Source organism: Barbus barbus (genome assembly GCF_936440315.1).
Source record: "Barbus barbus genome assembly, chromosome: 9".
Taxonomy (NCBI): Eukaryota; Metazoa; Chordata; class Actinopteri; order Cypriniformes; family Cyprinidae; genus Barbus; species Barbus barbus.
In genome coordinates this window covers 21,110,374-21,132,611 of record NC_136737.1, presented here as the reverse complement: position 1 = coordinate 21,132,611, position 22,238 = coordinate 21,110,374, and the positions used below count along the sequence as shown (strand labels likewise).

The following is a 22,238-nucleotide window of genomic DNA, read 5'->3' as shown; positions in this document are numbered from 1 at the left end:
CGAACCAGCACTGGAACTGCTTTGGTGGAAAAGGGGTACTTGTGCTTATGTTCATTCTGAGGTTACACGATAACATATTAGTTTTCAAACATGGTGATGTATCACACATCTATCAGCAGCATTTGACATGACTAACAGTGTAATTAAAAATGTAATTGAAGTTACTTGCAAAATTATGGCCAGTTAAAGAACAGCTAGATTGCTTTTAAGATGAAACCTATGATAAATAAAAACAGGAATTTGAGGGGGAAGGAGAAAGAGGAAGAGAGAGAGTTCTAACCCATCTTCACATTGCTGGATTGTCCTTCACTTGTAAACGCTTTTAATTCTTCTATGGCCATATGTGACCATTAGTGGAGTAGATGATGATTGAATTGTGCAATTGGAAGTTATTAAAAACAAAGAGCCTTTGATAAATGGAAAATGATTAACACAGCAACTTTATTCTGTCTGGGTCTCTTGATCTTGAGTGGTATGTTTTATATCATTTTTATGAAATATAATTTGGTAATAGTATGGTCTTGTTTGACTTAAGATGATTTTAGATTTTCCTCACTTCGTTCTGTTTGACCTGAAACAGGTTTTTATTTACTCACTGAGACTCATACACTGTCTGTTTTCTCCAGGTGCATTTGGCAGCGATACAGATGAAGTGAAGTCATTATCAGTGATGGAGGGAGAATCTGTCACTCTAAACAGTGATGTTAAATTACAGAGAGAGGATCTGCTACTTTGGATGTTTGGACCTGAACACACTCGTATAGCTCAAATCAATAATCAGGTCATTAATATGTTTAACAGTAATGTGAAATTTGGAGACAGACTCCAGATGGACATTCAAACTGGATCTCTGACCATCAGAAACATCAGATCTGAACACTCTGGACTTTATAAACTAGCCATCTTCAGCACGAGGGGAACTGTATACAAGAATTTCATTGTTACTGTATATGGTGAGTAAATTGATTCTCATGCTAATCCAGATTGTGTGTTATATTTTGAGTTCACCACCAGAAGTCAAAGTTGAAAACAGAAATTATTTTAAAATTTCAACACACTGTTCATTTTGCTTGTATTGACACAATAATATTTATGTCATGACAACTCTCAGAGAGATCAGCATGGTAATATACATGGCAATGTTAATGTGAGCAAGACTTGCTACCAATTCATCCACAGACATGTATGAATTTACCCCCAATAAAGCAGGAGGCAAAAGAAATGCAATACAAGCCAATGCATGCATGCTGCTGAGTGTAAGAAAACAAGAAACTGCATGAACAGTTTTATTCGCGGCTCGTCAGTTATTTGCTGACAAGATACTAAACTACTCATCCACAGCAATGCGTTCCATTAGAGCTGTCATATCTGACTATAACATGTCATATAGCCTTTAACACTCTCTCATACATTTATTATTTTAATATTTTGTGAGGAGTAAAGTTTACATAGTGGTTTTAACAGTCAGATGCATTTATACTTGTCCAGTTTCAGTTGGAATGCATCCCAGACCACCCCCTGTGTCACGGTTCAGGGTGGCTTCTCGGCTCCTCGTGCTGTCTGTGTTGTCCTGTCATGTGCGGCAGCTCGTGGTCTGGGCAATCAGTGCTGACCGTGCAGCGGGAGGGCACGGATCACGAGCTGACTCTCCCCCACCTGTCGTTCATTCCCCCACTCCCTTATATGTCCCTGTTTTTCCGTTCCTCGTTGTGAGTATTGTTTTTGTCATTGCTTGTGTTGTGTGGAGAATCTCACTTCTCTGTTTCTGACCCACTGTTCCCTTGTGCTACAGGACTCGTAGCACGGAGATCCAGCAGCCTGTGTGGTTATATATTGTTTCTGTTATTTTGTGTTTTGGTGGCAAAAATAAACTTTTCTCTTGCTCTACTCTGCATCTGAATCCTTCATCACCGTGACACCCTGAAGTGGTTTGAGAGATTGGATTTAAATTAATCTTGAAAGCATTTCAGAGCATTTACACCTGGTCTTTTCGCATTCGGATAACTAGCCGATCAGAGAAAATGCATTAAGTGACCAGGTGTAAAAAAAAACAACAACAAAAAAACAGCCTAAGCTGGTTGGCTGGTCTTAGCTGGTTTAAGCTGGAAGTAGCTGGTTTTAGCTGGTCTCCCATCCTGGCTAGGCTGGTCAAGCTGGTTTTAGCTGGTTGTTCCAGCGGGTCTCCCTGCCTGACTAACTAAGGAAGTGGCCAAAACCCCTCTAAAACCAGCCTGCTGACCAGTTAAGACCAGGCTGAATGACCAGCTAAAACCAGCCAACCATCTTTTTTTTTTCAGCAGGGAGGCCCTATAGACATATCTGTTGATTTCTGGAATACAATGGCCAATCAGAGGCATTTCAGTTAATCAGAATCCACTCACCGCTCAAAACGCAGAGTTTTGTTCAGTCCTAAATTCTGGAAGCTGTGAATCCTCTCATTATAACGAACAGTCTTCAAATGCAAGATTGCTAAACACTGTTAAAACTTTTTGATTATGATTGCTTATTTAGGAATTAGTATGTTAAATGTTTGAATGTTGAGCAACAAGCTCTTTGACTGCTGATGTCACAGAAACACCCCGATCTCATGGTAATTCATACATATTTTAATCGTATGTATTACAAGTTTCCCAATTCGTATGACCTACACCTAACCCCGCTTTGGACAGAAACCATAAATCACCTGCGCCATGTAGAAGATGAGAATGTGATTAATAACAGACTGAGTTAAGGACCTATTAGCTTGCACCATCTAGAGTTTCATGAAAGAACTTTGTATTTAAAGATGTCTTAATTGTTTAGATGTCAATAATGCATTGTTCCTGAAATAATATTTTATATTCCTAGCTCGTCTGCCTGTTCCTGTCATCACCAGAGACTCTTCACAGTGTTCTTCATCTGAAACATCAACAAACCAGAATTGTTCACTGTTGTGTTCAGTGATGAATGTGAGTGATGTGACTCTCTCCTGGTACAAAGGAAACAGTTTATTGTCCAGCATCAGTGTGTCTGATCTCAGCATCAGTCTCTCTCTACCTCTGGAGGTGGAATATCAGGATAACAACACCTACAGCTGTGTGCTCAACAATCCCATCAGAAACCAGACCCAACATCTGGACATCACTGAACTCTGCCAGACATCTCCAGGTAATTCAACAGTAATTTCATCAAGTATATAGAAAGAATATTGGTTCTGGGTCTGTAAATGCACTGTTGATGTGAGGCCAAAGTTAACTGCTTTCTTTCCATTTTAGAATCTTTTCTTGTAAATAAAGTCCGTCCTGCATGTATGTCTGCTGTAGCTCTGGTTGTACTCGTGAGTGTGATGTACTTTCTCTACCGGAAACGCAAAAGAGCGCCACAAAAAAGTAAGCCTTGTCTTCTGTTCCTATAACAAGAAAGTATTAGTACTTTTGCATTAAAATGGATATTAGTAATTGAGAAATTAACCCTATCCTAACTCTAAAACTTCAGGAAATGGTTTTGAACCTTGTGTGAATACAATGGAAACAGTCCAGACAGAAGATGTAGTGGTACAATATGCTGAAACAGGATTTCTTAGACAAAATGAACAGAAACAGGTAAGATTTTCATGAAACACCATTTATCAGCATGTCCACAACTCACATGACTTATTTTATTCTGTGAAACACAAAAGATGAAATTTTAAAGATTATCCAGGTCACTTTTATTACTGAGGATGGGGCTGTCGAGCTGCAAAATGACAAAAACATATATAGTTCAGATGACTGTGTGATAATCCAAGTCTTCTGAAGTCGATAGCTTTGGCTTTGTATGAGGAACAGAATGAAATGTAAGTCTTCTTACATGGAAAATATCTCATTCTATAAAATAATGATCACTTAAACCTGTCAAAATATAGAAGATATTCTGTGCATTATGTTAGGAGCATTTAGACGGTCTGTAATTAAACACTAACAATTAGTATTTTTGATCAGCCCTCAATGGAAAATTATGGGCCCAGAGGTCTCTTTCTCTCTGCAGTCTATAAACACCACAATGATACACAATTTGTATGTACTGTCATGGTGAAATTAATGACTTTAACTTATCGAAATCTTTTGTTTAGTGAAGTAATTTTGTGCTGTCTTTCAGAAAGCTAATGGGACAGAGGAAGTACTATACTCCAGGATTGTCAGGCGACACTAATGTCTCGCTGCGGCATTTATATGTCTGGAATTGTCTTCTAACCAGCCATTCTGATACAAAAGAGGAAGACAGAAGAACTCAATGGAATTAATTTTATATTTGACTGATTTTCAACTGACCTTTGAAAATATACCTCTATCGGACAAAGATAGATTTGCATGCAGTGAAATACATTCCGGCATTAATGACCAGTGCCAGAACTGCCAGCTGACTTTCTACAGCTCCACCAGTGATTAACAATCAACAGAGAAAAGTAAAAACAGTGTCTTATGAAAATCTTAAATCATCCAGGAAGCAAAAGCAAGAACTTCACTGTGTCACTATTTTAGTATCAAGATTTTCTCAAGCTTGCACTGAAATCCCATGCTAGTGAACATGTGAATATTATTGATTCATACATACTGAATATTAACAATTATGTGCAGTATTTTTTGGAGTGTAGCAAGCCTCCTCTGACTTGATATGAAATGATATTCATGGGGAAGCTGTTGTTACCACCGCACCCCCCCCCCCCCCCCAAAAGCATGAATGTTTGGCATTCTTTTAAGTCCATAATTTTAACCTGCTGTTAGTTTTATTAGTTGTCAGACAGGACTTGTTCCTGCTTAATAAGCTCTAATGCTGGAATCTTTTCACTGTTATTTGACATTTTATCTGTGAGCTTGAGCTCAGAAAAACATGCTGTGTACTGTAGACGTGTATTTTTTAGCTTTAATTAACATAAAATTGTACTAATACTCAGTTTTGTGCTGTAGGGTCAAAAATAATCAAAGACTTCTGCTTTCCTGTCCCAAACCTCTATTCAATAACAAAAGAGCCATTTGGCATTCCTGAAGGCACAGGGGTGCTGATAGTGATCAAGGCCTGTAGGCCATCATGTTTATACATTGCATTATGTATACATAATTGTCACACCTTGTGTATATATAATTGTCACATTTGGGTTTTAGTCACATGGTCAAATGGTCAAGGAAGTGATAAAAGAAGATCTTCGTGGGGTTCTGCCCTCTCTCTCTCTTTTTCTTCCTCTCTCTATTCGGCAATCCTACAGCCTGAATCACTGTAGGGAAACCACCCTTACAGTGCCATTTAACAATCTTTACATACTCATACTGTACAGTAGTATGACTATTGTTGTTTTCTGCTTTCAGTATTATCAATTAATGCTGTGGTTTAATACATAACCGATTACATAATGGTGTATACATTTTGCATGTTTTGTGTATTTTTTTGTAAAATGTTTAGAATGCCTTGATATTTTCTGCATAGATCGTTTATTATTAGATATGTCAGTTTTATATCCTTGAAGCAAATGTTCCCACAAGGATAGTAAGTTTTGTGTGAGGGGTTGGGTTAGAGTAAGCGGTAATACAGTTTAATACAATATAAAAACCATTATGTCTGGAAACCCAACGTGTGTGTGTGTGTGTGTGTGTGTGTGTGCGTGCATGTTTATGTGGTTTATCAGGACACAAATTTGTATAATGACATGGGTATGACAGAGGTATTACAATATGAAGGTGGTTTATGAGGACACTGCCTATGTCCCCGTAATTCAAAAGGCTTAAAAAACATACTAAATGGTGTTTTTTTGAAAATCTAAAAATGCACAAAGTCTCCTGTGAGGGCTAAGTTTAGGTGTAGGGTTGGTGTAGGGCAATAGCACACACAGTTTGTTCAGTATAAAATACATTACGCCTATGGAGAGTCCCCATAAACCACAAAAACCAACGTGTGTGTGTGTGTGTGTGTCCTTACCTCAACTCAGTAGAAAACTTGGAATCTTCCTAACCTTTCACCCATTATGGCGCCCCTGCTAATTGTACACTGACTCTAACATTTCTTCAGCGAGTATGTATATAATTTGGCTTTTGCTGTGCAGTACTATATGTCAAAACATAGGACTTCAGTTACTCAGGTACATGCCACATCCAACAAAGGTTTATTTTTCCTCCTTCAAAAGCGGATCAGGAGACTCCAGAGACCATATCGGAACTGGAGACTCGGGAGGCCATGGCGGGACTGGAGACTCGAGAGGCCATGGCGGAAATGGAGACTTGGGAGGCCATGGAGGAACTGGGGGCTCGGAGGGCCATGGTTTTATCCTTTCAGGCAGCCAAGGCGGGTAAAGGGGTCCAGTGGCCTTGGCCTCCGGCCCGGCCACACAGGCAGTGACCCTATGGCCCCCCCAAAAAATTTCCCTGGGGGAGCTTCCACATCAGAGGAGCTGGCACTAGGGGGTGCTCCGATGGGAAGGTTACTTGGGACCGATCTGGAGGTACAGATACTAGAGGACACCCTAAATGTGCAGACACTTGAGGGCGCTCTAGAGGCGCGGACTCTAGCGGGCGCACTCGAGGCAGGGACACATGAGGGCGCTCTAGAGGCGCAGACACTTGAGGGCGCTCTAGTGGCGCTAAGACTTGAGGGTGCTCTAGAGGTACAGGCTCCGTGGGACGTTCTTGAGGAGTTCTTGCTCTGGAGGAGAGGGCTCCGGGGGGCGCTCTGGAGGAGAGGGCCCTGTGGGGCGCTCTGGAGGAGCGGGCACTCGAGGGCGCACGGGAGTCGCGAAGCTGGACGGGACCAAGGCAAGGCAAGGCAAGTATATTTATAGCGCACATTTCATACAGAGTGGTAATTCAAAGTGCTTTACATAAAAGAAAGTGAAATAGACATTAAAAATCAATTAAAACATGGAAATAAAAATAATAAAAACAAGGAATTTTAAAATGATATAGAAATTGATTTAAAATAAATTTAAAGAAAATGATTATACATAAAATTCATTGCAGTCAGTTCGGACATATAGCACAGTGTTCATTCAACAAATGCACAGTTAAACAGATGAGGTTTGAGTCTTGATTTAAATGTGGCTAATGTTTTAGCACATCTGATCTCTTCTGGAAGCTGGTTCCAACTGCGGGCCGCATAATAGCTAAAAGCAGACTCCCCTTGTTTTGTGTGAGCCCTTGGTATTTCTAACTGACTCGATCCTAATGATCTGAGTGGTCTGTTTTGTTTATATTCAGTGAGCATATCAGCAATATATTTATGTCCTGGGCCATTGAGTGACTTATAAACAAGTAAAAGTACTTTAAAATCAATCCTAAATGTAACTGGAAGCCAGTGTAAGGACCTGAGGACTGGTGCGATATGCTCAGATTTTCTGGTTCTAGTCAGAATCCTGGCAGCAGCATTCTGGATGAGCTGCAGCTGTCTAATGGTCTTCTTGGGAAGGCCGGTGAGGAGACCATTACAGTAATCCACCCTGCTGGTGATAAAGGCATGAACAAGTTTCTCCAAATCTTGACTGGAAACAAAACATCTAATTCTTGCAATGTTTTTGAGATGATAGTATGCTGATTTAGTTTCTGCTTTGACATGACTACTGAAACTAAGGTCTGTCTCCAGAATCACCCCAAGATTTCTGACTTGTCCTGTGGTCACTCATATTCTGTCCAGGTGTGTGTGTGCCATTCAGGCCGAGTAGATTGGCACACACCGCTGAAGGATGACAGAGGGAGAAATATATATTGTCTTTTAGCACTCTTGCACAGAGTCTGTTTGGGTGAAGGCCATCCAGTTTAAACAGTTGTCTGTGGCCCCAGAAAAGATTGAAGTTGTCGATGAAGTTGACTCCTTTTATACTGCAGTTTCTTTGTAGCCCTGTATTTAGCCCAAGCAACCGTGAAAACATGTTAGTTCCCCTTGCTGGGAGTGGTCCACTGATGAACGACTGAACTTCAAGACTTTGAAGAGTTTCAAAGAGCTCACTGAAATCCTTCTTAAGGAGTTCTGACTGCTCCTTCCGAATATCATTCTTCCCCACATGGATGATGACTCGATTTGCAGTCTTGTGCTTCATCAGAATGTTCCGAAGTTCTTTGTTCACATCAGAGACAGTTGCTTGAGGAAAGCAGTATGTAGTTGTAGTCCTGCTACTAATGTTTCTGATAATAGCGTCACCCACTATCAGAGTCCTGGGCTCGGCTGTGCTCTGAGCTGAAAGCCGTTGTCTGCTCGACCTTGAACGCCTGTTAGTAGCGATGTTAGCTGTTGGATGATTTGATCCGTGTTTAGTCACATTTGGGGATTCCTCATCCACATTCATTAATGCTTCAAATCTGTTCTCAAGATGTATAGGGGGTGGTAGGATACCAGTGTTTACAAGTCTTGTCATAGCCGTATCTGTGGTAGAGGATGCTACGGCAGCAATACGAGATACTCGTGATAATCTGATGTCTCGATTGCCTTTGGGTCTCGCTCCCTGTTTGTGCCATCGATTTGTCTGTCAATCTGTTTCGGCTTTTTCCTCTACATGTATAAACTGTTGAAATTCACTAGATTCACAGGACTCACCGGCTGTATGCTGAGGGGGTCCGTGATGACCATCTGCTGTGTGTTCCACCTGATTTGGAAGTCCAGAAAGTAACTTTGTTTCAAGAACCACAATCCTTTGTAGAAGTCTGTGACAGTTTCTGCAGCAAGTAGATTGGGGGACTTCATTACCGCGGGTGGAAGCTGGACGGCTGGGACCTCCTTCACAGTAAGGGATGAACCCGCGAGGTAAAGAACATAATTCAGGTATTCCTGGAAGGAGCCCGGGGTGGTGATAGGTGGCGCTCGGCGGGACAGGTGTTTATCCAGACCACCCCAGAAGACGACCTTCAATGTCCCATCCGTCCACGGCACGCAGTGGGCGAGCTCGAGGAAATCCTCCACATACTCCTCTATGGGGCGGCCATCCTGAGACGTCTGGAGGAGTTCATCCTCAGGGGGCAGGAAAATGCAGTCCATGTTACGGAGTGGGTCTGGTCCTCTATACTGCTGATCATCAGTGTTGGTCCGGCATTCTGTCATAGAAGAGGCCCGGAGACAGAAAGATGGTTATGGGTAAGTATATTGAACCAGCAGTGAGGCAGTAATGGGGAATAGAGGTGTGTGTGAGACTTGGAATCTTGGATTGAGTCGCTGGAGAGTAACTCTGGATCTTGTCTTGCAGGAGATACGGAGCAAAGGACTGAACGAAGGAGACACACACCGCCGTCAAGGAGCAGACTTGGAGGGTTTCCTGGAGCAGACAGACAAGGAATCCTAGGAGCATACACACAAGAGGTAAGAAGTTTATCAGGTAAATTTCACAGAAAGGCAGTAGTACTAGGCTTGGGGTAGCACTAGCAGTCCTCTTCGGATTAACGATGCCGGAGATCAAGTGTTTGGCGGTGTGTGTCTTTATAGGAGGAGGTAACGAGGGACTTGATGAGGAGCAGGTGAGCGTGATCAGAGGCAGGTAGAAACAGGTGCATGAGTGACGTGACTGGTGAAAAGCAGGCAGATCCGTGACAGTAATTCATTAGTTTATATTAGGGATGTAACGATTACCGGTTTGACGATAAATCATGATAAAATTCCCCGCGGTTAGTATTACCGTTTCATATTTTAATTATCATTAAAACCGTATTCGATTACCGTGATTTAAACAACTCGCGATAAATAAATACTGTCCAGCATAAAGCAGAGTTTTCAGTAACAGTCTCACGAGCGCACAGCAGCACAGTAGTTTCGTTCTGAGTGAAAATAGGGCGGAAAAGCTGGGAGGTTTTAAAAGAGTGCTAAGGGAATTATACAAATTAATCTATCAATGAATTAATCATATGAATGTACCTCTGAAGGATCTGACTGTCTTCAGAAACAATTCGATGGCATTTTGTTTTCATCTTAGCTCCATGTAATACCTAAAGGAAGTGTTCGCGGAGTTCACAGGAATCAGCTGTAATTCAGCTTTTCCGTATAAAGCGCCACCTGCTGCCAGAGAGTGGATTTACAGACACTTATTTACATTCAGCCTGTGTGCAGTTTCTGTCTGGCCAAAAAATTGACCAAATTTGCATGACCTGCTGTAAATTTTAACCGGTTGATGAAAAACAAACTTATGTACATTTAAACAATTCAGATATGCTATATAGGATTATTTATGGAGCAGATAAAATACATATAATCATTTATTAATTATCATTTTAATTTAACCCTTTTCTTTAAAGGCTGAAATGTGTGGTCTACCTTTATGTTAAACTTTTTCAAAGCTTTATTTGAACATTTACATTATTTATTTGAACATGCTATTAAACTGGTGTCAGTCAAATTGTCATTTAAAATCCAGACCTCATTGGTAATGTTATTGTTTTAGTGATTATGCAAACAAAAAGTCATTTTATTTGCTGTTTGTTGATTTTTAAGTATGAAACTTGGTGAAGTGATTTATGTTTCGGTACTTTTTGAACATCTCCAGCACATTTTAACAATACCGTGATAATACTGATAACCGTGATAATTTTGGTCACTATAATCGTGATTAGAAATTTTCATACCGTTACATCCCTAGTTTATATATTTTTTCATGAAATCTTCAGTTTATGCTCTTTTCCATATGAAGCAGACTTAATTCACTGCATTATGCGGACTTTATCACGGATTGTTCGGACATCTTTCGAGGAATGTGATTTCAGGCACTGTTTTCATCTACCTGTGCGTTCTGTTAACAAGTGGTAAGTCGGATTTCATGAAATGCGGTTTAGACAATATGCACATGATCGTTTAAATAGCATTTATGAATTCGGAATGTTTCTGAATTTCGAATCTGCTGCTGCTTTTTTTTTTTTTTTTGTTATAACATTTAGAAATAACATGTTTAAACAATCCTTCTTCCTCAATCCAGACTAAAAAACAGCTTTCGCTTTTAAAAGCAGAAGTAGGCTATAGGCTACATGGGCCTAAGAGGCGATAGAAAATATTATTCTCAAAAAAAATAAAAGAAAGATGGTAAAAAAAATGACCCTTTGGCTTAACGAAAAAAAACTGGCATAGCCTATTTAATTTAATAACGGTGGGATTTTTTTCTCCAAATAGCTACCTTTGACAATAGTAAATTTACTATACTTTGTTAGATTTGCTGTTTTATATGGTGTGATGGTAGGCTGGTTTTGAATCGGTTATAGTCAGATGATGTGAGGTTTTAACTGAGATGAACATTGTCCATTAAAGATAAAATTAGGGATTTTATGTCAAACCCTCATCTTCAAATTATACTAAGCAAAGGGACTTCAGCCATCTGTTCATTGCAAAACTCTTATATGCTAAGCTTCTTCAGCTAAATTAAATTTGCTTTGTGCTTTGTTTACTGGTTTATTTTAAATCTCAGTTTCAGGTGTGTTTGAGACACATGGAGTGAAGACAGTTTCAGTGATGGAGGGAGATTATGTCACTTTAAACACTGATGTTGAAGTACAGATGGAAGATCAGATTATATGGACATTTGGACCTCAAAGTATGCAAATAGCAGAAATTATTAAAAGGGACCAATTACACTTTGTATATGTCAGAAATGATGGGAGATTCAGTGAGAAACTACATATGGACAATCAAACTGGATCTTTGACCATCAGAAACATCATATCTGAACACAGTGGACTGTACCAGCTGCAGATCAGTAGTTCAAAAATCTTACCGAGGAGATTCAATGTTACTTTGTATGGTGAGTAATTCATGTCACAAATGCACAAATTAATTCTAGTCTGAACTCAGTATGCCGAAATTTGTCAGTACAAAATCCAATTGATATGCACAATACAACAGCTGAAATGACCTGCAAATACTAAAATGATAAATTAAATTATAATAGATAACTTTTACTTTTTCTGTCATGCTTTGCAGCTCCTCTTCCCATTCCAGTCATCTTTAGAGACTATTCACATTGTTCTTCATCCTCACCAGGATGTTCATCAGTGCCAAATTGCCTCTTGCTGTGTTCAGTGTTGAATGTGAGTGATGTGACTCTCTCCTGGTACAAAGGAAACAGTTTATTGTCCAGCATCAGTGTGTCTGATCTCAGCATCAGTCTCTCTCTTCCTCTGGAGATTTTGTGTCTGGATGATTCATACAGCTGTTGTGGCGTATTCATTCACCAACCAGACTAAACATCTCAGCATCACTGAACTCTGTCTGACATGTTCAGGTCTGTCCCTTTTGTAGCAATACTTTGCCTAACAAATACTGCAAAGTGTCTCTACACTAATGTTTTTGCTTTATCCATTGCAGAAGCTAATAATTTTTCTGATGTTGTTGGTAATTTAACATTCATCATACACAGTTTTAAAGAAAATCCAGTCAGTACATACAGTACATGATCATCAAGCTCATGTTCATTAGATTCAATTGATGCCTTTATAGTTGTTTATACATTACATGGTGCATTTACTGCTTTGGTCTTCTTTCAAATATCTGCTTTACATATTTTTCACCAATGTTCCCTTATGACTTCTAGATGTGTGTCTCTCTACCTACAAAACAATGACGGAGAAGATCAGACAAAGCCAAGGGTATAGCTGTCCACCCCATTGCAGTATTCAAGTATTCTGACAGCATTAACAGTTGATATTTCTTTGCTTAAGGCCATTTCACACTGCATCGATAGATGCAGACCAACACTGACTGAGAATAGTACATCACTTCTCAGAGATTCCAAGATCCAATAAATGCCAGTTCAACATGTTTAGTCTGTGAAAACGAGCACTGACCAATGCCAACAGATAGGGTAACACTGATCAGACCAAACCTTATGAACATATCTGTTGCTGTTTGTCAGTGTCAAAATCATTTTTGTCGGACAAACCAGACAGGAGAGTAGATTAACACCAGTGGACTTGAACTTGAAAAATGGTGTCTATCAACGATTGAAATAAGACACCTTCTAATGTTCATTCATGTTTATTTCATGGCATAGTTAAGAGGAAGAGATGATCGGTTCACATGCTGCTTGAACTGCTACAGCAATCTGTCATGACACATTAAAGAGCCACAAAATGGTATTTATTGTTTGAATTTCCCCAAAAAAATACTACATTTGAAAGCTGAGACTTTGTTTCATATCAAAAGTAGCCTGCTCTGTCTTGACTGTTGGTGTGTTGTCAGTTTCCTCTGCTCCGCGATGTACTTTTCACTGCATGAGAACATGTGTGGCGTGTGAGATCGGCATATATCACATTGTCGGACATAGCAACAGTAACGAAGGCGGACGGGTCCTTGCAAAGGGTCAGTTATTGCCAAAGTTTCACTGTTGTGTGTTTTTGAAATGTTTGTATGTTGAAGTTAGTTTATGGACACCAGAAGGTGCTCTTGGTAAATGTATTGAACACTAATTAATTACAAGGACCTTGATTCAGATGTATTAATTCAGATCAGTTTGTATTTGATAATATATCTGTACATGTATAATTTTCTGAAAAAATAAACACTCTTAAACTTTCTCTCTGTGCTGATTATGATGGAGATGACTGACCAGATGAATGCTGCTACCTGTGTGTAGATTGATAATACTGATTTTTTATTTATTTATTTTTTTAATGATGGGGCACTGTTGTCTCTGTCCTAATTTGACAGTGTGGTTATAAATTTGTTGTGAAACTGTAATGAGGCAGAGGCTGTGTTAGAATCCATTTGCAGAAGTTTAATGAGGAACCATTCAACAATCCAAATCGTGAGATAAAAATCAGAGTCGTGGTCACAGGCAAAGAAGTCAAAAATCACAGTATTCAGTCCAATCAGCAAACAAACAAGAGGGGAATCCAAAAGGCAAAAATCCAGAGAAACAGGTGATAAATCATACACGTAGCAAACAAAACAAGACAATGGAAACAGGAAGTGATCACAGAAGCAGTAGAGGGAGTGGTACCAGTCAGTACTCGGGCGAGGGCTCCCTCTGCTGGCGTGGCGTTACAGAAACACAGGATTTACTTGAGAAACAAGTATTAAATGTTGGGGAGTATTAAAATACTTTAAAATACTTAAGTATCAATTAAGCAAAATTCAAAGAAATCAAATGTCAAAAATTATCATGCTATTCGTTTTCCCATTGTCAAAATAGTTTGGGAAACAGAATCTGTTGTCAGTCTGTATTTTGTGACAGAGCAGAATGAACATAAGGCTCTTCACACACTGTGACACACAAGCAGCTTCAGTGAGATATGCTGTGGTCTGCTTTATTTAGGTCAGTATGGAGTCAGTATTCAAACTCAAGTGTTCTAAAAACATTCTGTACAAATCATTTACATAATACGGTAAGATCCCTTAACGCACACTAAATCCACTATCTTTAATACCACTTCAACGAGGTATTTGATGTGAAGCGTATCACACCATTCATCATGTTCAGAAACTCACATGCAGTGAAACAAGATATTTTGAAAGGTTTCTTACTTACTGAAGAACTATTTTGCTGTTTCACAATTTTACGAATGCAAAAAACTTACAGGCTTCTGTATATTACCCACTCGCTGTGACTTCTGGGATTTCTTACAGTTCGATTCGTGTTTTATGCATTAATAACATCAAGAAATTAAAAACTAGCAATGCCAAAAATGGACAACTCTACAATAGATTAATTACAGCTCAGAATCACCCTAAAAAATGACAGTATCATTCCTATCACTCTCATCAGAGCTTCATCCCATGCATCTCTTTCCTCTGTTTTCTGGGAAATATTTGCACAATATTGGCACTGACATTAAGGTGACCAGACATGCCACTTTTCGGGGGTTCAATCATGCACAATTTAGAAATCCTGTGCAGAACGTGTCCCGTCTGGAAGTGGTAAGTCTGGTCACCTTAACTGACATAAATCAGTACAACACAGTCTTGGAGACATACAAGAACATCTTTCAGTCTCACCTTTGCCTTGTTTGCAACTGCAGTGGACTACCTGCAACACACTTTCAGGGGCAAGATTTCTAGTCATCCAGGTCACCGTCTCATTATGGCTGCTTGGTAGTTTGCCCTTTTGCAGTGTTGGCACAAGGCAGGGGTAATCAGCATCAGTCCTGGAGTGCCGATGTCCTGCGGAGTTTAGCACCGACCCTGAAAAAAAAAACTCACCTGCCTATAGCCTTAGTAATCTTGGAGTAATTGATTAGCTTGTTCAGGTGTGTGATTAGGGTAGAGCTAAACTCTGCAGGACAGCAGCACTCCAGGACCAACGTTACCTTTCCCCGGTACAGGGCATTGTCAAGGGCATGGATAGTTCTGGCAAAGCTGACGATGCCATGGAGCAAGGCTTTGTATCTTGCATCGTTCACAGTTTCAGCAGTTGACTGGCCATACTGGTGGCTCACATATTTGCAAAGTATTTCAAAGGTTGACTGGTCAAGGATAAAACTGCTACCCAGATTTGTAAACGCAGTCAGGTAATCCTCTTTCTTTTGTCTTTGCCATAAAAGGTGTTTGTAGGGTCACAACCTGAGAAGGTATGGATCACTGCGAAAGTTAAAATACACGGTGTATCAGCTTCTACGCGTTATAAAATATGATTATGACTATGAAATCCATTGTTGTAAAAAAAATAATGTTGCATAAATGTTATAACCAAAGCTGCCAAAGAAAGTCATGGTATTTAAGTTACCTGTAATTAATTTGAAGACTGAAGATTTAAAAAGATCCTTCTTAACTGCATTGTCAGCAGCTCTTGGTTTACAATTTTTCTATGGCAGTTACATAAATAGCTTTTTATCAGTCTGACAACATGATCATGCTACCGGTCGGCATTGGAATGTTAGCCGACATCGCACATGGTACATCTCTGTTCCATGTTTACTCCTGCTTGACTGAGTGACGTTGTTCAGGTCGTTTCCCGGTGGGAGGGATCAGGTAGCACAGAGGGGAGGGGTGTGCGTGTGGAGGGGCGGGATGAGTTTTTTAAAAATTCTGGCTTTCTCGACTGATTTTCAACATCGTAGACTACAGCTTTAATAAAACAATAATTACCACAAAAATTTTTTACTAATACTCAGTTTTGTGCCATTTAACAATCTTTACATACTCATAATGTACAGTAGACTGTTGTTCTTTTCTGCTTTCAGTATTAGTTTTTTTCAACTGCTTACATTTTCAAAACTTTACTCACAAATCCAAGAATTACACACACAAAATGCCTCACATCTCTTGCAAAATGAATCACTGCATTCAAAATATCACAAACACATGTCATAAGCAAACATTTGTCTTACATTGCAACCTTGCCATAATATTATGTTTTTGGATATATCATACACACACAGTTATTCAAAACCTATAAAGCTCTTCTTTCATGAGCTCCTATGCATATTTCGGTACAAGACTGAAAGTAACTGGCAGAGAGATTTTGACAAACTCATGGTAAACACAAAAGCGAGATTGGAACCAAACTATTTATTTTTTTTACTGTAAGCATTTGTGGTTGTGAATACAGTGTTACACAGTACAGAAGAAAAGAAATACATCAACCATATGTAGTTGGCAAGAAACCAAACATAATTTTGAAAAAGGTGATTATTCTAAAGGAATGGTGTGTTTGTTGGTGGGCGAGATGTTTGGGTGTATTGCACATTGTTTGCATCCATTGTTCAAAAACTATAACTTGACCTTTGGCCTTTTTATAGGCCTATTCTAAAGCCATGATTGGTTGATGTTACAGTAAGTGAAGCAATAAGTGTTTTCACATGTGAGGAGTTAGTGTGTGGCACTGATGAATTAGTGTGGCATTTTGACTGGATGTGTTTGAAAAAGGAAATCAAGTTTCTGTTAGATTTTTGCATGTTACATGCGCATGGTGACTCTGTCAACAATGGTGGCGAGCCATGGTAGATGTGATGAGGAGGAGAAGAATTGTTGAATAAAGACGTTATTTTTGTTTTCTTTGCACACAAAAAGTATTCTCATAGCTTCGTAAAATTACTGTTGAACCCCTCATGTCACATGGACTATTATTCTGATTTCCTTGCTACGTTTCTGGACCTGGGAACATTTCAGTTGTGTTGCTGTCTATGGAGGGTCATAGAGCTCTCAGATTTAATCAAAAATATATTAATTTGTGTTCCGAAGATTAACAAAGATCTTACGGGTTTGTAACGACATGCGGGTGAGTAATTAATGACAGAATTTTCATTTTTGGTTGAACTATCCCTTTAAATGGAGTCTTTCTGCACATGGTGTTTTAGTCTTTATTATAATATGATAAAGTATTGACATGAAGCGAAGTGGGGACAGAGTCGGGGTTCAAACCCAGGAAGCTGCCCACAAGGCTATTGGTGCCACTGTTAACAACAAATGTATCTATTATATTAAATAAATAAACACTTTCTCGCAGTCATGCAAAATGTTGTGTGACTCCTGAAAACAATGCCTATTAATCTAAAGTTTACATGTTTAGAGAATTATTCATGTATTTTTGTATGTTTATTTAAAATACAGAAAGGTGGAATTCTAGTATGTTTTAATGTGCACTTCTTATGTTTTCTTCAAAATAAAAGTTTCTGCTGGCTAATGTAACTTCATTTATTCTTACTTGTGCATCAGGTATACTCATCCTCTCACACAAGGGCGGAGCTAAGGGTGGGCCTTGCAACAATAGACCGAAACTTGGCCACCCCATCAAAATCGTCGGGTTGTTTGTTTGTTTCTGAGCAGAATTGAGTTTTTTTAGACGTCAAACAAGAATGTGGAAAAGGCACAGGAGGGAGCTTCACAGAGTGAAACAGTTGGGTAAATACAACATGTGAAAAAGAATTAAGAAGAAACTTCCAAAAAAATTTATCAATCATATTTATGCATATCCCCTTGACTCTCTCAAATATACGGATTAAAATATACTTTTCCTACTATGTTTTCTATTTGAAAATAGGCAGCATTTGTGTTAGTAGAGTACAAATGGAAGTGCATTTAAATGTGCATAAAATTATACATCAAATCTTTGAACTTGTTATCTGCATATATCTGTATCACTGAGGATGCAGTTATGGAGAACAAGCTTATGGGGCTGTTGAGAACATTTACATTTACATTTAGTCATTTGGCAGACGCTTTTATCCAAAGCGACTTACAATTGGGGAATACAAAAAGCGATTAATCTTGAAGAGGCAATCAGACAGAGGAAGTGCTCTTAACACCAAGTCTCAGTCATTGTTCAAATAAGCTAGTAAGCAGAGAGAAAGATAGAGGGAAAGGTTTTTTTAGGATGAAGTCAAGTACTGCCGAAAGAGATGAGTTTTCAGTTGTTGCTTGAAGGTTGCCAGGGATCCAGAGTTCCGGATAGGGGTGGGAAGATTATTCCACCAGCCAGGAATGGTGAACGAAAATGCTCTGGAGAGTGATTTTGAGCCTCTCTGTGATGGTACCACAAGGCGTCGCTCACTAGCAGATCTCAAACTTCTGGAGGGGATGTAGGTTCGTAATAGTGAGTGGAAGTAGGAGGGTGCTGAGCCTGTGGTAGTTCTGTAACCAGGGTCCCTAAACCAGAACCAGAAGTGAGTGAGTGAGTGAGTAAGTGAAGTGACATTCAGCCAAGTATGGTGACCCATACTCGGAATTCGTGCTCTGCATTTAACCCATCCAAAGTGCACACACACAGCAGTGAACACACACACACCGTGAACACACACCCGGAGCAGTGGGCAGCCATATTGCTGCGGTGCCCGGGGAGCAGTTGGGGGTTCGGTGCCTTGCTCAAGGGCACCTCAGTCGTGGTATTGAGGGTGGAGAGAGCGCTGGACATTCACTCCCCCCACCTACAATTCCTGCCGGCCGGAGACTCGAACCCGCAACCTTTGGATTACAAGTCTGACTCTCTAACCATTAGGCCACAACTTCCCCCAGGATCCCTAAACATTACATCGAACAAAACAAACAGTGATTGGCTGCTTTACGTTGGTCAGATGTCCTCTTGGGCAGTCCTTGGCCGATGAAAGCTGCTATGGAGTCCTGCCCATCAGGTTATGCAAGACTAGGTTTCTCAAGAGTAAATTTTGGGACTAGGATTTTTTTTTATAGTAGTGCGGCATGGTCAGCCTGATGAAGCTCACAAACAAATGATCCAATATAAGCATCAGTGTCATTACAGTTTCTGAAAATCAGATTCAGATTTGGTCAGGAATTTAAAGTATCAGGGGCTTTTCCTCCAAGGAGGCAAGGGCGGCAATGGCTCCTCCAAACAACTGAATGAGAAAATAATCCACAGTACAAAAATGAAACAACGCAAATATTATGAAATACAAGATTAAAAGTGAATAAACTACTTGTTTTTCCAATGTGGCACTGTGCAACAGCAATACCAGCTGTTACTCCCCTGAGCCCAATGAGTTTTAACAGATTGGTTACGATCACCTACCATTGGTTTACGCGATAAATCTCACCTCTCATTTTCATGTGCGGTCTGCATTGTTGGTGTGAATAAATGGTGTTAACGGAATGGTGTTAACTATTTAAATAGTAATTTTATGTCACATCAAAATTCCAGATCACAAGTAAAATTTTGTTTTGTTTGCAGTCTTATAGTATTTTTGTCTTACAGTATTCATGTAAAAATGCTAACAACATACACATTTCAACAACAAAAGGCTAAAAACACTAACTTGATAAAATTTATATTTGGTTTTAAGAAACATTAATTACATTGTTAATGTGAAAATATAAAATAAAACTATTTTTTTGTTGTTGGTGGTGGTTTGTGTGTGTGTGTGTGTGTAAGTAACATTTATTTAACCAGCTATTTACATTGGATTAAAAAAAAAAGACATTAACAAATCTGCAAGGACTTGGCCTAATCATTTCAGAGCACCATTGCACGCCACTGAATTCTCTGTACCTTAAAATATCGGTTTCCAAATCTTAGTACACTGACTTTCTCAAACGTCTGTTCTGGGACTATGTCTATGTAAATTTGGTGGTTGCTGTGCAGTGCAAGGCGAAACCAAGCAAGACTTCAGTCACTCACACCATAACGCACAGAATGGGAAAGCTTCACTGCCACTAAAACGGACGTTTTTTTTTTTCATCCATCAAAGTTTATTCAGTTTCCTTTTATTGTTCAATTTTATTTCTGTTGAGAAGTTAAGACTGTTAAGGACACCAAAGTTGAGTTCAATCATTGCAGACTTTTGAGCGAAATCCTGAAGAATTATGGATCCCTCATTTCTGCTGCTCTGTCTGTTCTTACAACAATTTGATGGTAAATTATATATTTACATTCATGATTTCACCCTTTGTGCTTGAACAAGAATCTTTTCATTTGAATTTTTTGAAACGTTTTATAATACACAAAATTGTATTTCCTTTAGGCTATGATTCATTCTAGTTTCTGTTTGTTTGTAATGTTTTAATCAAACCAGTGCTGAATAAAAAACACTTGTAGTTTGTCAGATAGGCTAGTTAGCAGCAGTTTGTCTCTGTTAATCGATCATTCCTGTCTGTGTTTTAGGTGTGTTTGGTGCCGATTCAGCTGTAGAGAAGTCACTATCTGTAATGAAGGGAGATTCTGTCACTCTAAACACTGATGTTACTACAATAAATAGAACAAATCAAATATTGTGGACATTTGGATCAGAACACACCTGCATTGCTGACTTTCTGTCCTAGTTAATTATGTTAATTCTGAAAGATTCAGCAACAGACTAGAGCTGGAACCTAAAACTGGCTCTCTGACCATCAGCAAGATCACAACCACAGACTCTGGGCTTTATTATCTAAATGTCGTCTATTTGACAGTCAAAGAAATTTAATGTCATTGTTTATGGTGAGTGAGTATTTTGGACGTGTATTCTAAAACAACATAGCCTAACGTGAGGGGCTTTCAACATTATTTTCATTATGTTTACAGAATTAAGTTTTTTCTGCTTGCTTGCTTTGTGGCCCCAAACATAGTGCTGTAATGTTACAGATATGTAGGTGTTCATATTTTTATATACTATTATGTTTTACAGATTCCTTTATAGTAATGGAGTCAAAAAATAACTGTTCTACATCATCAGAAAGATCATCAGTATTTTTTATTTTTCTATTCTTTATTTTTTTTTCCAACTGAGGACATGTGACAACATGCAGATGCATGAAGATCTTAATGACGCTATAACTTCCAGCAACTCCAAACTGAAGACTTGTCAGAACCTGTAATCTCTTCATTTGATCAACAGCTTTTTGGAAATCTGTATTTTCCTTCTCTCTAGTGGTTCTCAAACTTTTTTACACCAAGTATCACCTCAGAAAATATTTGGCTCTCCAAATACCACCATAATGACCAACATTAAAATACAGTAGCGTAGTAGACCTAACTATTCAACTACAGCTCTGCACAGTTCAAAAACGAGGCAGTTTTATTCCTAATAAGAATAATTACTATTGTCAGCCACTTTAAACATTGTAAATACACAGTTTGAACAGTAACACTACACTACATACAGGTAAATAAAAAAAAAATATTAAAAAGTAGTGTACCTAAAAATTAAAATATTATATTAAAATAATTTAATATATTAAAATAATTTTAAACTTTTTAAACAAAATTTTAATAAAAATTATACTGTAGGCTACTTTGTGTATAGTGGAGTGATAGGAATTTCCCCCACTAAAAATGCTGAAATTATTCTGCTGTAGCTCCACAAGACAGACACAAATTAGAACGATGATGAAAACCCATAATGACAGTTAGCTAACTATGTTACTTTATTTGGCACAAGATGGCAGAAAAATTATACAGAGAGTAGGTCTTCTTTGGATGGCAAAGTTCTTTATCTAAAAAAATCTTAAAAGAATAATTTTATCATTCAGGGCTTTGAATAAATTTGTAAATAAAATTAATTCACAGTGTGAATGCACTGAACTTTGAAAAGCACTGCAAAACAATGCACAAAACTGTTTCAGCTTCAAAACGTTTAATGATGTTATGAAAAAGGCTCTTTAACAAATATTATGGATAGCAGTTGAATTGTGAAAACAGGATATTGATATTTTGAAATGTCAGTAAACAAATATTAATATTTAAATATGATACATTATAAGTGTACATAAAAAATACTGTTTGGAGAAATGTGTAATTATCCTTTTGTGTAATTAACCTCTTGCAGTTGCAGCCTACTTTTGCCTGAAAAGGCATTAAATTAAAATTCATTCAAAACCACCAGTAGATGGAGCTCAATGCCAGCACAAATGACGCGTTACACCTTCACATGTAAATCGCGTGTTAATGCGTATTTGCACGTTAACGCGTTAGTACC

General features: G+C 38.7%; 1 protein-coding gene and 1 long non-coding RNA gene across 2 annotated transcripts; both read left to right on the top strand.

Annotated features, from left to right (window-relative positions):
- Nucleotides 1–288: 288 nt before the first annotated feature.
- Nucleotides 289–5,575, top strand: LOC306875600 (SLAM family member 5-like). The gene is made up of 6 exons (XM_079426278.1): nucleotides 289–472; nucleotides 627–953; nucleotides 2,848–3,147; nucleotides 3,255–3,368; nucleotides 3,475–3,581; nucleotides 4,117–5,575. The coding sequence occupies exons 1-6, from the start codon at nucleotides 424–426 to the stop codon at nucleotides 4,168–4,170; spliced, it is 951 nt and encodes a 316-aa protein (XP_079282404.1). The 5' UTR covers nucleotides 289–423; the 3' UTR covers nucleotides 4,171–5,575.
- A 3,362-nt stretch (nucleotides 5,576–8,937) lies between these two features.
- Nucleotides 8,938–12,181, top strand: LOC306875445. Its single transcript, XR_013784745.1, has 4 exons — nucleotides 8,938–9,063; nucleotides 9,173–9,285; nucleotides 11,369–11,701; nucleotides 11,881–12,181. It is a non-coding gene; the product is annotated as an uncharacterized lncRNA (long non-coding RNA).
- Nucleotides 12,182–22,238: the final 10,057 nt, after the last annotated feature.

Bases quoted from the DNA above. Each gene is read 5' to 3' on its own strand.
- LOC306875600 (XM_079426278.1), top strand. From the start codon at position 424: ATGATTAACACAGCAACTTTATTCTGTCTGGGTCTCTTGATCTTGAGT. The intron at 473-626 runs GTATGTTTTATA...TGTTTTCTCCAG, and splicing joins GGGTCTCTTGATCTTGAGTG to GTGCATTTGGCAGCGATACA. The intron at 3,582-4,116 runs GTAAGATTTTCA...GCTGTCTTTCAG, and splicing joins GACAAAATGAACAGAAACAG to AAAGCTAATGGGACAGAGGA.